Source organism: Pieris napi, chromosome 4 (genome assembly GCF_905475465.1).
Source record: "Pieris napi chromosome 4, ilPieNapi1.2, whole genome shotgun sequence".
Classification (NCBI taxonomy): Eukaryota; Metazoa; Arthropoda; class Insecta; order Lepidoptera; family Pieridae; genus Pieris; species Pieris napi.
Window position 1 is genome coordinate 12,625,161 of NC_062237.1, and position 14,795 is coordinate 12,639,955.

Genomic DNA, 14,795 nt, shown 5'->3' on the forward strand with positions numbered 1-14,795 from the left:
TAAATCAAATATGCAATTTAATATATATGTTCTTTGCAAACTTTATTGAAGTAAATGTGTCTCGAGTCCATAATCCTCTTTGTCATATTTGCTATTAGTTTTTTACTTTCTTGACAACTGTACATAAGATTATCTGCTTACACGTGAAACATATGGCTTGGTGACACGTGAGGGATTTCAGTCATAATAATTAGCCATGTATACATAGAGACATATTGTCTAGTAGGTTAAACGCTTTATTTAAGTTTGTGCCACATATAAAACTAAGATTTTTAAACGGAGACGTGTTTTGTTCTAATCTAGCTTATAGCCATTTCCACTCGTCTAAAGAGTCATTAACGTCACTATATAGAAAAGTTTTTTAATTAAGTAGCCATAATTTACTAACTTTGTAACCCTACTGAATATTCAGCATAAATTACCAGCAATTATTTTATTGATCACGCTAACGTCTCAAATGAATCTTCAAATCAAACGTTTTAAAGCGATTAGCATTAAGAATGTTCAAACGTGCTTTAAAGGTTAATTACTTCGCCTTCTACTTTGTAAGTTCCAACAGCGATTCCAATCCCAATAAAGAGTTTTGGTTCAATCCCAACTTGGCGACCTAAGTGCTATGGATTTAGAAAACTATATCGAATTTTCATAGAAAAACCTCGTAGTTTTGTTTTTGTACTTGCAAGTAAATGATTTTTTGTAAAGTCAAAGCGAAACAAGTATTTAGCAAGGAACTAGGTTTAGACCATGTATGTTGCCAATTTAGCAACATATTTTTTATATATCTTGAAAACCTATCTCGCTTACGCTCCTGGCCGTGGAGAGGTAACTTTCTCTCACTCTTTCATATATCAGTCCTCTTAGATCAAATTTTAATGTTATGGATTTAAAATACATGTTTCTTAAAAAAATATTATTTATTTCCAGACCTCAGCTAGTCAAAAGCTAAACGATGCTGAACAATTTCGTTCAGTATTAGAAGCCATGAAGGTGATAGAAATCTCAGAGGCTGAACAGAAAGAGATATTCGAGATCGTGGCGAGTGTACTTCATCTTGGGAATGTGAAGTTCGTCCAGAATGAAAAAGGATATGCTGAGATTCTTCATCATGACAATAATAGTGCTAATGTTGCTGATGTAAGTATCAAAATAAATTTTGCAGCTCAACTTCGAAAAGTGTACATCATCAGAATATCAGTACCAGTTGTATGGTTGTTCCAAATAGGTCATTGTTTGTAAATAAATTAAATACCCATTATAAGATTTCTGTCATATTTCTGACAAACGTAATTTGGCAATTTGCAATGTTTTAGTGTAAAAAAGGCGGTAGAGTGACGGTTGCGTAGGTGGAATAAAATTACCATGAAATCGCAGGGTTCCGAAATTGGTGGAAGAATTCTGAAATGCTAGAATTACAGATGGAGGCTTTTAATGCCTTACAGCTGTTGTTGATGATGATGTTTTAGATGCACTTTTAGTAGGAAACCCGCAAGTTATAGAACAGGGGCAAACGGGCATGAGGCTCAACTGATGTTAAGTGATACCAGCTCCCATGAGCACTTTCATTGCCAGAGGTAGCGCGAGTACGTTGCTGACCTTATAAGCCCCTTAAATAAACCATGTCTGTGCATCTTATTAGTCGATTATAGGTATATTTATTGGAGATTGTTTTAGCATTAATTAACAGATAATTCATTTCAATCACCATTGATACAACTAACACTTTTTAGCTCCTCAAAGTGAATCCTCAAAAACTTCGCGAGGCCCTAACAAGTAGAACGATTGACGCAAGAGGTGATGTCGTCAACACTCCTCTGGATCTCGAACAAGCACAATATGCAAGGGACGCCTTAGCCAAAGCGATATATGAGAAGCACTTCAGTTGGCTGGTCTCCAGACTCAATTCATCACTCGCACCGAAGGAGAGAGACCTTAGGGCCTCCGTCATGGGAATATTGGACATCTACGGCTTTGAGATTTTCCCGAAAAATAGGTAAATATCATGCCATCTCTATATACTCCTCCGAAGCGGCTCGACAGATTCTTATGAAATTTTGTATGCATATTCAGTAAGTCTGAGAATCGGCTACTATCTATCTTTCAAACCCCTAAATCTTAAGGGTAGTCCACCCCAAAATTTTTGTTTTTAGGTATTTTTTTTGTTTTTATTTTTGTATGATACAGCATACAAAAATACATACAACCCTTAATTTTCACCCCTCTACCATCAACCCCTATTTTTATTATTGTAGATAGTTATTTTTACTAAAAAAATGTTTCCTAGAAATAATATACATGGCAAAACAACGTTTGCCGGATCAGCTAGTATTCATATAAATATATTGAATTTTTTAAAGGTTACACTCGAAACAGCACGGGTGAACTCACTCGTCGTAATATTACATTTTACCAAATTATTTCTTCATTTTACTTCATGTGTGCCTTCGTGGCTAATCCTTAATTTTGAAAATCAAATTGAAATAATGAATTTAAAGGCCTAGTACATAGCTATATTACGCCTGTTTTTTAACATATCATAAATCAATTTACTTTCAATGTATGTCGACCTTCCGTTCATCTACTACTGATAAGATTAAATCAAGGAAAGTACTATTCCTTTGTGTTTGAAGCCTGCCTAATGAGGCATGGGGCAGGTACATCTCTTATAGAGATGGGTGTATGATTCTTCGACGTTTACTATCCGGAAGCAAGTAATTTCGCTACGGACTTTTGGTAATGTGAAAATCCAGCATAAAAATAATTCCGATTAAAGCTTCGAGCAGTTCTGCATTAACTTCTGCAACGAGAAGCTTCAGCAGCTGTTCATCGAGCTCACCCTCAAGCAGGAGCAGGAGGAGTACCTCCGTGAGGGCATCGAGTGGGAGCCAGTCGAGTACTTCAACAATATCGTCATTTGCGATCTTATTGAAGCACGCCATAGAGGTATGTTTTATTAATAACTAGTAGATTCGGCCAAGCGTTGCTGTGGCTACGGTTTTTGTTATATTAGATAGTAGTAAACCATTAAAGGGAAACGGTAGGAGATTACCATGCTTTTTTGGTGGATATGCCATCAAATTGCAGCTTATGTGAAACGTTGGTACTTTCAACACAACGCCATCTGTTAGAATTGTTACTGTCAAATAATAAACAATTAATTTGCAATAAAATAATATTAAGTTAAATTAAGATGTTAGATATCCTATCTTTTAAGTTAGATCAAACTGCACACGGTGTGCAAATTTGATTGAAATTGAAGTAGTTTAGGAGTCCATAGCGGACAAACAACGTTACTTGTAATTTATGTATATTAAGATTTATCACAAGAAGCACCCAAGAACATGTTTTACAGATAAAAAAATATCTACACACAATTGCAAATATTAAAAAAATTCTATAATCTACAAAAAAATACATCTGCCATCTGCCTCTTGTCATAACACCGTAAACACAATTCGATAGAAAAGGACGAAACATTATCTTAGTTGACAGAGTGCGAGACTGGTTTAGCTTTTATAAATAGGGGGGAAAGATTATTAGGTGTCTTAATTATAATTCCAATATGTATTTGCAGAAATTTTAGATTAGGTAACTAATAAAAATAGTATTCCCCCGAGTCAACTCGGTTTTATTAAAACTTTTGAGACACATGACATGATACAAATTGGAACTTTACAAACTTACCAGTATTGCCGTAGGCTGAGAATAGGACAGCCAACCTTCAATAATTTTGCTTTATATATCAATATTGCCTATTTTAGAATTTGAACTTGAATTAGATTAAGTTTGGAGAATGATTTGCCATATCTTATTTTTCTTTAGGTATTATATCAATATTGGACGACGAATGCCTGCGTCCCGGAGACGCGACAGATCTAAGTTTCTTAGAGAAGTTGACTCAGAAGTTGGACGGTCACGCGCACTTCAAGTCTCATCGGAAGGTTGATGTTAGGACACAGAAACTCATGGGACGTGATGTAAGTAGCATTACCAATTTGCATGAGCTGTGTCAACTGATTTTTGTAGAGGAAGGAAAGTGTACGGTTCCTCCATCAAGGGAGAATCCTCGACTAGTCTAACCGCTGACTGGCGGTTTTTATTATTTTTCAATGGAATCTCGCTGTGGGCCTGAAGGGCCTTGACAGTTCAGCCCAGGTTATTTTGGCGAGCGTACCTCGACCGGAATTGTTCTCGCGACTACCGCAAGAGCGTCTTTTGCGAGACTCGAACCGCGGCTTTGGTCGGAATCTCACTAGAGTGAGCGAAGTACGTAGTAAAAGATCACGCCTTTCCCGGCGACGGTGATTTTTTACCCTAATCTAATGAGTTACAGGACATTCTTATCTAGATCAAGACAAAGGAGCCCAACATGGAGCCTTCAATAAAAGGTCGTACGACAATTTTGATATTTAAATATAGGAGTCGAGACTTTGTGTTAAGTCGAACTTTTGTATGTCAAAATTGTACATATAGTACTTACCGCTCATCCCTTGCTCTAGTTTTATTATTCCTTATATTAATATTGCAGGAGTTCTGCTTGGTCCACTACGCGGGTGAAGTGACGTACAATGTGAAGACCTTTATTGAGAAGAACAACGACTTATTGTTCCGTGACATGCAGAATCTGATGTCTGCTTCTGGTAACAGTACGGTTGGCTGCTGTTTTAAGGTAAGCCAAAGTAAAATTTGAAATTAATATAAAGTAAAAATATTTCCTTTCAATGGGAACTATCGAATTACATCTTTATCACATTGAGAACTGTTCTTCCCTCTGGGCGGGAGATAATAAATAGAAAAGGTCCCTGTGGCAGTGTACTTTTAACGCTAACAGCATTCTCAGCAGTCTCGTTGTATTGCGATACTCATTCGTTGAGCGAGGAAAGCACCAGCTCTGGGGTCACCGGTACTATCTACCTACCAACTTAAATCTTTAGTTAGCGCCTGTGCACTTGAACCCCACGGTCCAAGAGTCTTGACTCCGCCAACAAAATTGAAATTGCAGGAAAGACAAATTAAATTTACTAAATACATTTTACAGGACCTCAACCTGCGAAGCAAGAAGAGGCCAGAAACCGCCATAACCCAGTTTAAGATATCTCTCAACGAATTGATCAAAATCTTAAGCAGCAAAGAGCCTTCATACATCCGCTGTATAAAACCTAATGACTTTAAAACACCCAGTAAGTCTATATCCATCTTTAAAATTGTTTAAAGCTATGCCAGCCTCTCTAAGGGTTCTCAGAGGTCAAACTCGCAATACTTTAAAGCATTTTTAGTATCCGATGTACGTCTGACACAACTAAATTTAGACCAGCCTTGCGATTCAGTAACTCACTTTTCGAACTCTCACAGCGGTTTTCGCAGCGGCGGTCGCACTCAAATCAGTCGTAAAGCAGCCATTTTACGATTTGGCATTCTGAGAGTTTGAAAAGTGAATTACAGAATCGCAAGGCAGGGACTGTAATTTCGAACAGCGATCCCTATATCAATAATTTATTTATTCACGCCACATCATATTATATAATGCATTTTCTACAGTACCTATATGTTACAATTTATTCTAAAATACATGACAATAATGGTAAACATAAATTTAAAAACAAATCAAAATATTACACTTCTAGTAAAATAAGTAATTAATTAAGTAATGTTAATAAAAACTAAAATTTGTAGTTAGTCGAATGAGAGGTGACTGAACTCTTAGGTTAGTTTTCACAAATGGAATTTGGAAGATTCAGCTAATTTGGGTGTGGATACAGCTAAATTACCAAAAGCGAAGAACAAAACATATTTAATTATATAGACTCTAACCCTATCTCCTAAAAACTTTAAGACCGATCACTGATCAACGAAATAAAGCTATTTTTCAAAAGTCCCTGGTCATATTTCTAGGTCAAGATAATGATGATATCTATTAGATACAAGATATTTAAATATATCTAGCAGCTGAGCAGTGCTGGCCTTGTGGCATCAGCGTGCGACTCTCATCCTTGAGGTCATATGTTCGATTCCTGGCTGTCCACAAATGGACTTGCTTTTCATGTGGGCATTTAACATTCGGTGAAGGAAAACATCGTGAGGAAACCGGTATGCCTTAGACCCGAATAAACGACGGCGTGTGTCAGGCACAGGAGGCTACCTACTTGCCTATTAGATTTACAAACGATCATGAAACAGATACATAAATCTGAGGCCCAGACCTAAAAAGGTTGTAGCCCCACTGATTTATTTAATTTAAATGAATCTACTTTAATTATAATTAAATATTTGTTAAATAGTTTACCTGAATACTTAATTCGCGTTTACATTACTAACATATTTTCACCATAATTTGTGATAGCTAATAGATTTATTGGTTTCAGTGCAATTCGATGAAAAGCTGGTATCTCACCAAGTGAAATACCTCGGTCTGATGGAGAATCTTCGAGTACGAAGAGCGGGCTTCGCGTATAGGCGCACATACGAAGCCTTCCTAGAAAGGTAAGGAAATTAGCTCTTTGCATCTGTTTGAAGGCGTTTTTTAAATATTTTCTACCTCGTTTTTTTTAAGTAAAAATATTTAAAAAAAAAAATCCAGGGAGCAATGTAAGGGAGATTGACGACAAAAAAGGTCAGTCATCGCTGCCTATGGACACCCATTTTAGGGGATGCGTTGCCGGTCTTTGTGGGAGGAGTATACTCTTTCTCTAAACAATTTAAGTCGTTAGATTATTAATATAATTATAATTATACCTATTGATATTATAGTCATTCTTTTTTATTGCATTATTATAACAAACTTTAATTAAATCACAAAATTTCAGGTACAAGTGCTTGAGTGAAGATACATGGCCCAACTACCGCGGACCAGCTCGCGAGGGAGTTCAAAAACTCGTTATAGCCCTCCAATACGAGAAAGAAGAGTACAGAATGGGAAAGTGAGTATTTTTTAATAGCATAAATAACTGTTCTTTGGGTACCATGTTAAAATTTAGTGTCATTAGTAGTTGTCAACTAAATAATGTTGAAATTTATATTTATAACGAAAGCCATTCGACTCATGAATGACTATTTTATGAACAGGGGGCAAACGGGCTCATCTGATGTTAAGTGATACCGCCGTCCATGGACACTTACATTGCCAGAAGGCTCGCAAATGTGTTGCCGGCCTTTTAAGAATTGGTACACTCTTTTCTAGAAAGACCCTTAGTCGAATTGGTTCGGAAATACTTCAGTGGGCAGCACCCACATAGTCGTGGTGCGCGGCAAAAACTGCGTTCAGAATCGTTCAGTTATGTGATAACATAATATAATATCCATCTGCCCATGGGCACTCTCAATGCCTGGACTCGCGAGTGCGTTACCGTCCTTTTAACAATGAATCGATGATTGGTTTATAAGTCTGGATTTAACTAAAGAAATAATTCTTTAAATTCATAACAGTACGAAAATATTCATCCGATTCCCCAAAACGCTATTCGAGACGGAAGATGCTTTCCAAATTAAGAAGAACGACATAGCGACCATCATCCAAAGCCGATGGAAAGGCTATCGACAGAGGAAGCAATACCTCAAGATGAGGCAATCTGCTATTGTCATACAGAAGTGGGTGAGACGGTTCCTGGCTCAGAAGCTGAGGGAGAGGAGACGAAAGGCTGCTGATGTCATTAGAGCGTTCATTAGAGGTAAAACAGAACTTTTTTAACAAAAACATATTTTAATCTCTAGATCTGTTTGATAAATACATTACTTACATGATTTTAATTATCGTTTTAAGAGTAAGAGGTGAGATTCAGTATAATACCAAAGTGCTAAGTCTGACTTCCTTACGTCAAAAATATGTGGGATATGACATACGGGAGTCATAGGTTAAGTCTCGTTACTGAATCTCTTCCAAAATTCAGAACCGAGTTTTAAACTGAGTTTTGAAAACTTAGGGTAAGTGTAAAAGAAGTAGCCATTTCGTCTCAAAGAAGCATAATATAAAATAATCTTAGCAATTGTTTACGATACCATCACATTAATTCAAATATATTTTAGGTTTTATAACGCGAAATGGACCTGAAACGGTTGAGAACCGCCGTTTCCTGGCCATCGCCAAAGTGCACTGGCTGAAGCGTCTCTCAACGAGACTGCCGACTCAAGTGCTAGATCTCTCCTGGCCTCATTGTCCTGCCACTTGCCAGGAAGCCTCCAGGGAATTGCACAGACTGCACAGAGCCCATTTGGCCAGGAAATACCGTCTGGCGTTGACACCATCTGAGAAGAAACAGTTCGAATTGAAGGTGTTGGCTGAAAAGATGTTTAAAGGTAAGCAATGTTGAAGTAGACTCGAAATAAAATGGCACACATCAAAAAACATTATAAAATAATTACTAAAATTCTTTAAATTCAAACTCTTAATAACTTTATTCATTTAGGTAACATTTATGAACACAACAGAAAAGATGTTAAATTGATTCTAAATTTACATTTACTACCAGTTCGCGTAGAGCGCGCAAGAAGAGCTGGCAAGAAACTCTCCGCCACTCTTTTTCGCCAAGTTACAAATTGTTTGAACTGGAGCAAATCCCAAGGATTAGTATCATTTGAATACTCGCCAAATTTATAAAAAGCTTATTGATTAATTAACGTTTAACGAGAGTTTGAATTTATTCAGTGATAAATCTTTAATTTCGCTTGGGAGTTTGTTGTAAAAAAGAAAACAATTTCCATATAAGAAGTGGTTTATCTTCTGGAGCTTCTTGATTACGCTTAGATTTGATCTGTTTCGAGTATTATACTGGTGACTTACATTGCATTTTATTAAGATAATCGTGTCAAAATCACTCGTCTACAATGTTATTAAGAACGAAGCACTTTTTTGTATATACAAAGATTCCAGCCGTGCGAGATCAAGGCATGCCTTTATTTTTCTATTAAATATAATAATTAAATTACCAGTGACGCTACAACCTTTTAGGTCTGGGCCTCAGATTTTTATATCTGTTTCGTAATTTATGTTTCATAAGGTGATCATCCTTCTGTGCCTGACACGTCGTATTTTTAGGTCTAAGGTGCCGGTTTCCTTACGACGTTTTCTTTTACCGTACTACCATACCGTAAAACTTATCATAATAATTCCAGATAAAAAGCACAGTTACTCCAGCAGCATCCCCGAGCGGTTTGTTGAAGATCGTCTTACGGACGAGCATCGGGTCTTGAGAAATACATTCATGGCGTCACCCTCTTGGCCCACTGGAGAACAACTTATTGTAAGATTTTCTTGTTCCTTAATTTTTACTGCACATACATAATTTGTGAAATTAAATATTAAGATAGAGATATGGGAAATACTTCTATGATACAGGGGCGGATCCAGAATCTGAGTCGGGTCAATGAAATGACAGAAGAGATAGAAGTTTCAAATATTAAACTTATCGCTGTACTGTGTGTGCTCATGCAATTTGCCCGTACTAGACTATCTAAAGTTAGTAATTCTTTGTTGGGAAAAGAGATACTCTTCTTTAATAAAGGATCCCTGAGGCTCTTTTATTTCTGCCTTTTAATAAATTTAAGAAATGTATTAAAGAACAGCTGTGTAAAAAGGCTTACTATAAAGTTAACGATTATATAGTTGATAAGAGGGACTATAGACCAGTGCAGATAGCCTTTAAAAATAATAAAAAGTGAAAAAAATTACAGTAGGATGAAACCCATTAGAAAAGCAGGGGAATATGATCAAAATGAAAGGAAAAATAAATTACGGTCGATCTGAGGTCGGGAAGGGGTAGGGGGGGGGAGGTTTAAGGGTAAAAAACGGTTTATCTCGATTTCCGGCAAAACTAAAAGTCCTATCGAAGAAAAATAAATGGCAAAGTTGACGGTCATAAAAAGATCTACAACTTTTGTATTCACACATTTTTCACATAACCTCAAAATTTATGTGAAAAATTCAAAAAACCAACTTATTGGTTTTTTATTTCTATCTTTTACAAAAATTTATTTTTTTAAACGAAATTTGGTGAAAACTTACCTTATTATGTCCCAAATATACTGTAATTTATTTGATTAAAAATATTTATTTTTTTACCTTATTTTGAATTAATATCGAAAAAACACCCTAATTTTCAATCGAAAATTCTGACGTCAAAATTTCAGTTTTTTTCAAAAAGTTGGTGTGCTTTCAGTTCATTGAAATCTCTACTTTCCTATGGTAAAAATATATATATATATATATATAGTAGATAAATAGTAAATCTTCTCAGAAAATGCAAAAAATCGTATGCAGTAACGCCCAGACCCGAGACCAGACCAGAGGGGATGACCCCTTCCCTACTTCTCTATGAATCTTCTTTAAATTATAATAAGATGCCTATTTAATACTATTTTAAGATAACTTATATATACCTGAGTGACCTAAAAAAAAATTTTTAGCCTTTAGATGGGCTAAAATTTTCGTATTTCATATTCCCCTGCTTTTCTAATGGGTTTCATCCTACTGTAATTTTTTTTGGTTTCAAAAATTATCGGCACTGGTCTACTAGTGATAGACAGGCTACTTCTAATTAATTTGCGATATTTGTTGTTGATTATAAGTGTTGTTTGATGATATTTTTTGCTATTTTACAAGAGTACCGAGAGCTTTTTTACCCCGGCTTTTCTCTCGGCCTACACCCTCTGTCTTCTTTGCCGATGAGTAGAGATGCCTACCGATTCATTTAATGACGTGGGATAAGTGATACCTGTATCTTGTGTTCCATAACAAACATATTTTTTTATTATCTTATAGATTATTTACGTGACTATCAGTTATACACATTATTTGGTCGAGAATTTGTATCGTCATTTTCAACAGCCTTTTTTTGGTCCATTTCTAAACGTAGGCCTCCTCTTTCTTCCTCCAGTACGCCCTCCAATGTACATTCACTAGGAGCTAACTTAGTGATCAATCCGCCTAGTCGGTAGGCGACAGCGCGGTCTTTTGCTTTGCGGATGTTTCCATACAATGAGGTTCTTGCCCATGCGCGCTATGTGGCAGCATCGCCACTTTGATGTTGCTTTTTGTAGAATTTCTGTAGTCTATATTATATTTTGTTGTTACAGTACTCTTGTGAAGCAGTGAAATATGACCGGCGTGGGTACAAACCCCGCGAGCGAGCTTTACTGGCGTCCGACAAGGCGCTTTATGTTTTGGACGCGGCCGGTCGGAAGATGTACAAATTGAAGCACAGATTACCTCTTGACAAGTTGAGAGTCATTGTTACCAACGAAACTGATAGCTTGGTGTTGATTAAGATACCGCAGGAGCTGAAGAAGGATAAGGTAAACTTAAAAGCCTTTTTAAGTTTTTAATAGCATGCTTTTGTCTAATTAAAATATAACTGTTGTTTAAGGAATGTGAATAATGAATGACCTGTCGATGTGTGATGTTTATTTTAATTATAGAGTATTTCTGTATTGTATATATCTTCATGCACTTGTCCGAAACTGTGCAAAAATTCACGTTTACGAAAATTTGTATTTCTAAATTTGTGTTTTTATATTTTACATAAGTTTAGAAAATTTACGTATAATATAATTTCTTAAAAAATAAATTAAACATTTTACATATGTAAATTTTATTATTAAATACATCTGAGAGTATTTCTTTATAGTAGTCATAGTACTAGTTTTTCTAGAATCAACTCTACTATAACTAAGAGATTATTATGTGAAAAATCGATCGAAATCGATTAGGTACACAAGATGTAGGTAGAGTATAATTCATATATTCATGAAAAATTTAACTTTTGCCGTGAGCAAAATGATGTTGATGTAAATTAATCAATTAACAATTAAATGCAATTTTTTCAGGGTGATCTAATTATATCAGTATCGCACGTGATAGAGGCGTTGACAATCGTCACGGATTATACCAAAAAACCGGAAATCATAGACATTGTCGACACTAGGACGTAAGTATTCGTCAAAACGTACGAACCATATTCCAAATAATTATAATATAAGATATATCATTTTTATGTTTTTTAAATATTTGCATATAAATTTTCATGTGAAGACTTTGGTTTATAATTTTCAACGGGTCATGGAAAGTTTATTGAAAAGAAAAAGTGTATAGAGACTGGGAATTGTATAAATATAATATTAATTTCCTTTCTTTTTACAAAAAATTTATCGCTACAAAAATGAATCGTATTGGGTAAATTTCAAAAACACGCGCGTTTGTGTCATGTTTGTTTGACACGGACTGAATTCAATTGATATTTTAAGATAATTATGTGTTGACGGAATATTTAAATTTGAAACGTCATATTTATTGTATGTATGTTCTAGCATTGCCCATGACCTGGTGAATGGCAAACAAGGCGGAACCATTGAAGTGACCCACGGCCCACAACCCGCTATACAAAGGGCTAAAAGCGGAAATTTGTTGGTTGTAAGTATTTTTATTTTAACAATATTATTGACGGACCATTATAGTATATGTAACAAGCTATTTTATATATGGTTAATATAGATAGAGTTATTATAGTTAAATTACCAGCAAAACAGCGGATCACTCAGCACTCAACAATGCTTTCTTTAAAATTGATAAGCCCAACTGATGTAAAAAACTAAGAGAATTTTGTTTTTTCAGGTGGCTGCAACTCCGTAATTCCCGGTAATGAATTGTAAACACCTAATTTATTTTAATTATAAGCAACAGTGGCATTATGTAATAACATTTAAAATATATATATATAAAGCGATTTCATTTTAATTCGTAAATTATGTAAATTAAATAAATTGGTATTTTAGAAAACATTCAATAAATTTATTTAACGCAAAAGAATTGCAAATTCTTTGAGATTTAATTTTCTAAGGAAAAATGAATTTTAAATTAATTCAAATAAGCGCAATATACTAGTCTTAAATTGTTGAGATATATATTTTTTAATTTTATATCAACAAAAGTGTTAACCAATTGAAGTTTGTCTTGTATTCGGAATTAAAAAGCAGTTAATATAATACTTTAATGAGTCGTTTACTAATCAGGTATGAGTTCCATACTCTATACTACATATTAGAAATGGATTCTTAGTACATATATCATTGTATAATGTATATAGAAAATAGCAAAGAGATTTAAGTATAAAAGGAAAAAATTTCATGTCATCCTGCCGGTATAATTTTCTACTTGATGAAGTATTAAAAGCGTGTTCGTTCTATGATTGACACGAGGACGTCCCTGGTAATAGCGAGCAATACGAATTTTAATACATATAAATTAATTGCAAGATAATTTCTGTAATATCGAACGGCGAAGGAAAACATCGTGAGGTTTGGCTGGCCTTAGACCCAAAAAGTCGACGGCGTGTGTCAGGCACAGGAGGCTGATCGCCTACTTGACTATAAGACGAGTGATCATGAAACGGATTCAGACATCTGAGGCCCAGACCTAAAAAGTTTACAGCGGCACTGATTTTTTTTTATTCTCATTAAATACAAAAACATACTTGTCATGTAAAAAAAATAGTTTACTGATTGTAACTTCTAGGAAAGCAATTTTCCTCTGTATAGTTTAAATCTCTTTGCGAAATATATATTAAGCCACGATCCAATGCTGAATCAATGGTGTCTATACTGTGAATATACTGCCACTATTGTACAAATTGCTGATAGTATTATTTTTCAAACATATGTATGTTCATGTGATAGTAGGAATGGCCATAGGCTCGAGTGCCTTAATTGAAATTCATTTTTTAATAAATTATCTTATAAAGCATTGTTTTATTTATACTAGTTCCCCGGTGAACTTCGTATCCCCAACATGTATTTTTGTCAAATATAATACAACATTTTTTAAACAAACCAAAGAGATCTGACAGCAATGAAACACGAACTTCTGAAGACATCTATAAATATTTGACAATCAAAGAACAAATTTTTATTTCTAAATAGACAAAGGACGTCAAATATTTCCCAGCTAGGAATAGTATTTATTGGGAACTTCTCTGAACTTCAACGATATTCCAAGATCATAAATAGCCAAATTCGTCCAGACATTCTTGAGTTTAAGCGAGTCAAACGAACAGCATTTCATTTATATATAGATTTTCAATTTAAGATATTACAATTATTTGTAAGAAAGATACTTTTGATCACGTTCTGACTTTATAAGGTCAGCCACCAGTGCCCTCAATTGAAACAGTTTCGTCGGGATTTGAAGGTTGTTGAAGACACATACTGATCGTTCCTGAAATGAATTACTTAAAAGTGGTTGTCCCAGACACAGATAATTTCTGCCCCATGTACAGGCAGAAATTTTCTATGTTCAATGAAGCGTTAAAACACAAGACAATACCAACAAATAATTGTGTTTGTGGCGAGTAATCTCAATAACAACTAAAACATTTCCAAAATTATTTCACTAATGGAAGACATTATCTTTGAGTTACATAGTCCATATTTATTTCCACAATGATTTACCCTTTGTTTGTGCCCTTTTTTAGCGAAGGCCTCCTCCGAATCCCGCCATTTCTGTCTGCACTGTTTCTTTTTTTTTTTTTTTTTTTATGTAATAGAAAAAAGGAGGCAAACGGGCAGGAGGCTCACCTGATGTTAAGTGATACCGCCGCCCATGGACACTCACAATGCCAGAAGGCTCGCAAGTGCGTTGCCGGCCTTTCAGGAATTGGTACGCTCTTTTCTTGAAGGACCCTAAGTCGAATTGGTTCGGAAATACTTCTGTGGGCAGCTGGTTCCACATAGTGGTGACATACTTTTTTTATTGCCAGACATTTTTCACGTTGCTAACTATGTGCCAGACGCGATTTTAAGTTTTATTTTTATAAAAA

The 14,795-nt window shown here is 35.2% G+C and overlaps 1 protein-coding gene across 3 annotated transcripts in view; it reads left to right on the top strand.

Annotated features, from left to right (window-relative positions):
• Positions 1–13,720, top strand: part of LOC125048810 (unconventional myosin IC) — a 49,517-nt gene extending 35,797 nt beyond the window's left edge. For all 3 annotated transcript variants that reach the window (XM_047647724.1, XM_047647726.1, XM_047647725.1), the window contains exons 6-20: positions 925–1,134; positions 1,728–1,990; positions 2,771–2,940; positions 3,820–3,974; positions 4,526–4,666; positions 5,036–5,177; positions 6,360–6,477; positions 6,801–6,914; positions 7,420–7,661; positions 8,017–8,286; positions 9,103–9,230; positions 11,062–11,280; positions 11,812–11,912; positions 12,292–12,394; positions 12,596–13,720. In XM_047647724.1, the coding sequence (XP_047503680.1) occupies positions 925–1,134; positions 1,728–1,990; positions 2,771–2,940; positions 3,820–3,974; positions 4,526–4,666; positions 5,036–5,177; positions 6,360–6,477; positions 6,801–6,914; positions 7,420–7,661; positions 8,017–8,286; positions 9,103–9,230; positions 11,062–11,280; positions 11,812–11,912; positions 12,292–12,394; positions 12,596–12,613 (2,394 nt within the window). In that variant the 3' untranslated portion in view covers positions 12,614–13,720. The remainder of the gene's footprint in view (positions 1–924; positions 1,135–1,727; positions 1,991–2,770; positions 2,941–3,819; positions 3,975–4,525; positions 4,667–5,035; positions 5,178–6,359; positions 6,478–6,800; positions 6,915–7,419; positions 7,662–8,016; positions 8,287–9,102; positions 9,231–11,061; positions 11,281–11,811; positions 11,913–12,291; positions 12,395–12,595) is intronic.
• The last annotated feature ends 1,075 nt before the right edge of the window (positions 13,721–14,795 follow it).